The 6276-nt window shown below is 38.6% G+C and overlaps 1 protein-coding gene across 1 annotated transcript; it reads left to right on the top strand.

Annotated features, from left to right (window-relative positions):
- The first annotated feature begins 305 nt into the window (after window positions 1–305).
- GPR33 (G protein-coupled receptor 33) lies at window positions 306–1325 on the top strand. Its single transcript, XM_026007475.1, has one exon. It carries the CDS (start codon window positions 306–308, stop codon window positions 1323–1325), a length of 1020 nt encoding a protein of 339 aa, XP_025863260.1.
- Window positions 1326–6276: the final 4951 nt, after the last annotated feature.

Here is a 6276-nt window from a genome sequence, read left to right as displayed (position 1 = left end):
CCAGCCAAGTGCCCCTTTGTTTACCATTTTAAAAATAGTGTCATTTTCATTAAAGAGGGCACATGATGTAATGAGCACTGGGTATTAGATAAGACTGATGAATCACTGAACTCTACCTCTGAAGCCAGTAATACATTATATGTTAATTAATCGAATTTAAATAAAATAAAATAAATAAAAACAGTAGCATTTTGACTATTACTATGCAAAAATTACTGTTTGCGTTTCCATATTTAACCTTTTTTTTTTTTTTTTTTTTGCTTCTTTTTTGTGGTTATTTTCCTTGTCTCTCTCTACAGGTAATTATGGATCTGATCAACTTTACTGATTTGCTCAATGTCTCCACTTTAGGAAGAAACAGCACTCACTTTCCAGCTCCTGCCTCAAACGCGATCATCGCCTTTCTTCTGTGCATGTCCGTTATAATTGGTTCCATCACCAATGGTCTCTACCTGTGGGTGCTTAAATTCAAGATGAAAAAGACTGTCAATACGCTCTTATTTTTTCATCTCATTCTCTCATATTTTATTTCTACGTTGATTCTACCATTTATAGCCACCACCTACCTTCAGGACAATCACTGGAGCTTTGGAACTGCCATGTGCAAGGTCTTCAATGCCACTTTGTCAGTGGGGATGTTTGCCTCCATTTTCTTCCTCTCAGCCATCAGCGTTGACCGTTACCTTCTCACTCTTCACCCAGTGTGGTCACAGCTGCACCGAACCCCACGCTGGGCTTCCAGCATCATCCTGGTAATCTGGCTCTCTGCCATTGCCCTCGGCATGCCCTATTTGATTTTCAGGGAGACACATGATGACCATAAAGGAAGAGTGACCTGCCAAAATAACTATGCTGTGTCTCCTAACTGGGAAAGCAAAAAGATGCAAATATTAAGGGAAAAGGTTCATGTAGCCTTTTTCATTGGCCGCTTCTTGCTGGGCTTCCTTCTGCCTTTCTTTATCATCACCCTTTGTTATAAAAGAGTAGCCAACAAGATGAAAGAGAGGGGCCTGTTTAAATCCAATAAGCCCTTCAAAGTCATGGTGACTGCCATTATCTCTTTCTTTGTGTGCTGGATGCCCTACCATGTCCACCAGGGCTTACTTCTCACTAAGAACCAATCAGTACTTTTACAGCTGACTCAGATACTTACAGTGATAACTATTTCTTTCTATGCCATCTTTTCTCCTACACTCTACCTGCTTACTGGGGAGAACTTCAAAAATATTTTCAAAAGGTCCATTCTTGCTCTGTTTGAGTCAACATTAAGTGAGGACTTTTTGGCAGAAAGGACACAAAACCTAAATTCGGAAGCCTACATTTAAATTTTGGATCCCAGAGCAGACAATGGACTCTTAGTCAATTATACCACCAGAGATGTACCTTCTACTTTTATGTAATATAATCCCTCTATTATAGAGACATCCAGGCTGTATTATGGTTAGATCTATGAATATTAAAGAGGCTTTAAGAAAGCAAGCAATGGGTGATGTTGCAAAGGTCATTATTTTTACTGTTTTTATTGCGGTAAAATATAAACAACATAAAATTTGCCATTTTCACCATTTTAAAATGTACATTTCAGTGGCATTAAGTGTTTTGCAACCACCACCACTATTTCCAAAAAAATTATTACCCCAAAGAGAAACTCTGCACCCATTAACTAGTAACTCCTCATTTCCCCTTCCCTACAACCCCTCATAACTTCTAATCTGCTTTCTGTCTCTGTGAATTTGCTATTCTAGATATTCCATATAAGTAGATAGATACAACATTTCTTATTTTGTGTCTGGCCTATTTTGTGTAGCATAATGTTTTCAAAGTTCATCTATATTGTACCATGTATCAGAACTTTATTCTTTATGGCTAAATAATATTCTACTGTATGTTCATTCCATTGTGTGTTTTGTTTATCCATTCTTCTGTTAAAGGACATTTGGGTTGTTTCTACCTTTGGCCATTGTGAATAATGCTCTGTGAACACTGATAAGTATGTGTTTGAGTCCTTGTTTTCAATTATTTTGAGTTATTTTAAGTTACTGGGTCTTATGGCAATTTTATGTTCAACTTTCTGAGGAACCACCATACTCTTCCACAGAAGCTTCACTATGTTATGTTCCCACCAGCAATGTGCAAAATTTCCCCTTTCTCCACACCCTTACCCACACTTATTATTTTCCTTTTTTTTTTCAATTATACTCATCCCAGTTGGTGTGAAATGATGCAAATATGATTCTTAACCTTTGGTTTTTGAGGCTATAGGCATATCAATTTCTAAATACCAATAGTGTCCACTGATCTGAATTTTCTGTCACAAAATCTAACAAAAAGACATCTGAACTAAGATCCTTCTTATTTACATGGCACCTAAATTATTTAATTGATATGAACAAAATTTAACATGAGGATGACAAAGCACTTATTTTTCATATCTCTCTTAAAGTATAAAGAATTTATACTTTAATATTTTCAATGTAATGATATCTTAAATGTCTCTTTTCAATACCCATAGATTGAATAGTCTTAGAAATATGTGACTGAGGGATCCCTGGGTGGCGCAGCGGTTTGGCGCCTGCCTTTGGCCCAGGGCGCGATCCTGGAGACCCGGGATCGAATCCCATGTCGGGCTCCCGGTGCATGGAGCCTGCTTCTCCCTCCGCCTGTGTCTCTGCCTCTCTCTCTCTCTGACTATCATAAATTAAAAAAAAAAAAAAAAAAAGAAATATGTGACTGATAATTATAAATGTTTAAGAATCTGCCTAGGTAATGTCATGATGTATTTAATTTTAGAATAGTCATAACAATATGAATTTATCTTCCCTGGTTTTCAAGTTTTGCTTCAAGTTTTTATAATATAAGAGCACCTAAATTATGTAAGACCATATAGTATCACTGACATATTACCTTTCACATATTTAGTTCATTAGTTCTATCAGTCAATAGATAGTTCTATCTATCTAGTTCAACTGATACAGAATGCAGACATTTAGGCCACAACAGTCAATCCCTAAATATTCCAGCTGGCTTTGCACAAACCATTCCAAGCCACAGAAATCCCCAGAATGGACAATATTAATTACAAGGGGTTACAGAAAGGAAGGAAAATTAACCTTCATTATTAACTTTTTTTTTAAAAGAAAAGTAATAGTAGTTTGATGTCCTAGAAACCCTGCTAATTGACTTGGCATCACTACCTCTCTGGAATCTGGCGACTTGGTCTCTCTCCCTTTCTCTCTCTCTCTCTCTCTCTTTCTCTCTGAATAAGAGGGACAAAGACCTTTGCATATTTGACAATTTTCATTGCTGGCCCCTATTTCATGCTTTTGGAGCTGGAACCATTTTTCATAGAATAGGAGGAGTAGGATTGATGAGCAGGCTGTGGCTCCAAGTATCCCTGCAGTAAGCAGGGGCCAGTGCTTCTTCCCTCTGCACACTTGTATGTCCTGACAAAGCCACTGAAATTTATGATGCAGGACTTAAGGAAGTTATTGGATGAAACATATGACTCTTTGAAATCAAGAATAGCATTGGAAACCTAGAAGCTACGGAGACAGCCTTTTATCTTCCTTCTCAAACTTGCTACAATAACAAACAAGGAAGTGCTCTTTTTTTTTTTATTATTTGGTTCCATTTCTCGGTAGATTGTAAACTCAAGGACAGAAGCAGCCTATCAGTCATACTATTTCTATAATAGTATATACAATTGGTATCCAATAAAAGATACTTAATGAAAACTGAATAATGGGTTATCACAATATGTGATTTGAAAAGTTACCCCAGGGATCCCTGGGTGGCGCAGCGGTTTGGCGCCTGCCTTTGGCCCAGGGTGCGATCCTAGAGACCCGGGATCGAATCCCACTTCGGGCTCCCGGTGCATGGAGCCTGCTTCTCCCTCTGCCTGTGTCTCTGCCTCTCTCTCTTTCTCTCTCTGTGACTATCATAAATAAATAAAAATTAAAAAAAAAAAAAAAAGAAAAGTTACCCCAGGTATAAAATAATAAGATTGAACCAGATTTTTATTTAACAAAGATTTACATAACACTTACCTTGTGTGTAGGCATGATTCTGTGTGCTTTACCAAAAATAACTCACTTAATCCTATAGCAATTCTATGAATTAGGTCACATTATTATCCCTATTTTACAGGTTATGAAAGTGATGTACTTTTGCAAGGCCATAGAATAAGAAATTGGAAGAACCAGTATTATAAGCCTTGGCAGCCTGGTACTAGAACCCATGCTCTTAACTATTATACTCACTGCCTGAGGTCGCTGCTAGGAGGCAGTGAGGCTGGGCCCAGATCTACCTAATAAGTTTATTTCAACAGAAGTCACCTTTTTGGCTGCAAAAATCAAACAAATGCCTAGAAAATGTCAGGATCCACACACAAAGTAAAAGTTAAAAAGTAGCATTGAGCTTATCATCAGTAGATCTGAGTGGTGGTCTGGCTTTGCCTCTAGCTTAGTGTTTTATATGAGGCAGGTTATCCAAATTTTCTGAGCCTTAGCTTCCTCATCTATAATGTGGGGACAGCTCTTAAATGAGAAGTGGATATGAAGTTGCTTCTAAAATATAAAACACTAGATAAATATATTATTAAGAGATATTTTTTTAACTTGTCACTTTAAATTTTAAGAAAATGGGGATGTAAACTTAAGAAAATTCTCCCAGAATATATTTTTTTAACTTCTCATAAAACTATGGTTAACTTTGAGAAAATCTATTGTAGTTGTATTGATCTCACCAATCTCCCATTGTGAATTCTGAGGACCTAAGAGGTTTATAAACAAAGACTTAGTGGCTTTGTTTTTGGAACCAGTATTTGGAGACAATCCTTCAGAACAATGTGCCTATTAGCATCCAATTATGTAAACCTGCTTCATTAATCAGGATCAAACTGGCTCAAGAAAAGAATTCAGAGATGACTAGAGACATGTTTCAAATGCCAGCTCAAGTTCTTTCCTCAAGAAATGGCTCTTTGTTTTAGTGAGATGAATGCCCAGCTGCTAACATATGGGGGGGCTGGAGTGTAAGGTAGCATGGTGTGCACAACAGATACCAAATCCATAGCCCTGTGAAACATACTAGTATAGTTTATGTACCTGCAATATGAGAATCTGAGCTCTGAGACTACAACAGCGGAAAGACACAATCCCTATCTTCAAGGAGCTTAAAGTCTTGTGTGCTGGTGCTGAATTTGGCTCCATGTTATCATTATCTGGAACAATTTTTAAAATACCAGTATTGAGGCCTTACTCAAATCAATTAAAACCAAAATCTCTAGCGATAGGATCCAGATATCTGGGGGGTTTGTTTGTTTGTTTGTTTGTTTGAAGTTCTTAGGCTGACTCTAAGGACAACCAGAGCAGAAACCTCTGTTTAGGAGGAAAGAAAAACAAGTTAAAAGGTCAGCATGGTACAAAGGATTAAGTGCCATGTTTGAGGAAATCAACCAGTTTTTTTTTTTTTTTTTAAAGATTTATTTATTTATTCATGGTAGTCACAGAGAGAGGAGAGAGAGGCAGAGACACTGGCAGAGGGAGAAGCAGGCTCCATGCACGGAGCCCGACGTGGGACTCGATCCCGTGACTCCGGGATCACGCCCTGGGCCAAAGGCAGGCGCTAAACCGCTGAGCCACCCAGGGATCCCAACCAGTTTTCACTAGTCAGAGTTTTCCCAGATGAATCTTAGAGAACAGTTAAATATATAAAGAAGGGTAAGGGTAATACAAAGGAGGAAGCAGAATGTGTAAAAGCCCCAGAAGGAAAGAAAGCATGATGCCATAAAGCAGCACCTTCCAAATGTAAATATGCATACAAATCACCTACTGATCTTATTAAAACGCTGATAGTATTTCATCCAAAATGGAGTAAGGCTAAGCTTATGTTTTGTTTTGTTTTTTAAGATTTAGGGGATCCCTGGGTGGCTCAGTGGTTTGGTGCCTGCCTTTGGCCCGGGTCGCAATCCTGGAGACCCAGGATCAAGTCCCGCGTCCGGCTCCCTGCATGGAGCCTGCTTCTCCCTCTGCCTGTGTCTCTGACCCCCTCTCTTTCTCTCTATGTCTATCATGAATAAATAAATAAAAATCTTTTAAAAAATTATTTTGGGGGCATCTGGGTGGCTCAGTTGGTTAAGCATCTGCCTTTGGCTGGGGTTGTGGATCTCAGGTCCTCGGATCCAGCCCCACATCAGGCTTCCTGCTCAGCGGGGTGTTTGCTTCTTCCTCTTCCTCTGAGCCTCTCCCTGCTTGTGCACTTTCCTCTCTCAAATAAATA

Source organism: Vulpes vulpes, chromosome 6, assembly GCF_048418805.1.
Source record: "Vulpes vulpes isolate BD-2025 chromosome 6, VulVul3, whole genome shotgun sequence".
NCBI lineage: Eukaryota > Metazoa > Chordata > Mammalia > Carnivora > Canidae > Vulpes > Vulpes vulpes.
This window is presented reverse-complemented; position numbering and strand designations above follow the sequence as displayed.

Coding starts and splice junctions, on each gene's coding strand:
- GPR33 (XM_026007475.1), top strand. CDS start 306: ATGGATCTGATCAACTTTACTGATTTGCTCAATGTCTCCACTTTAGGA.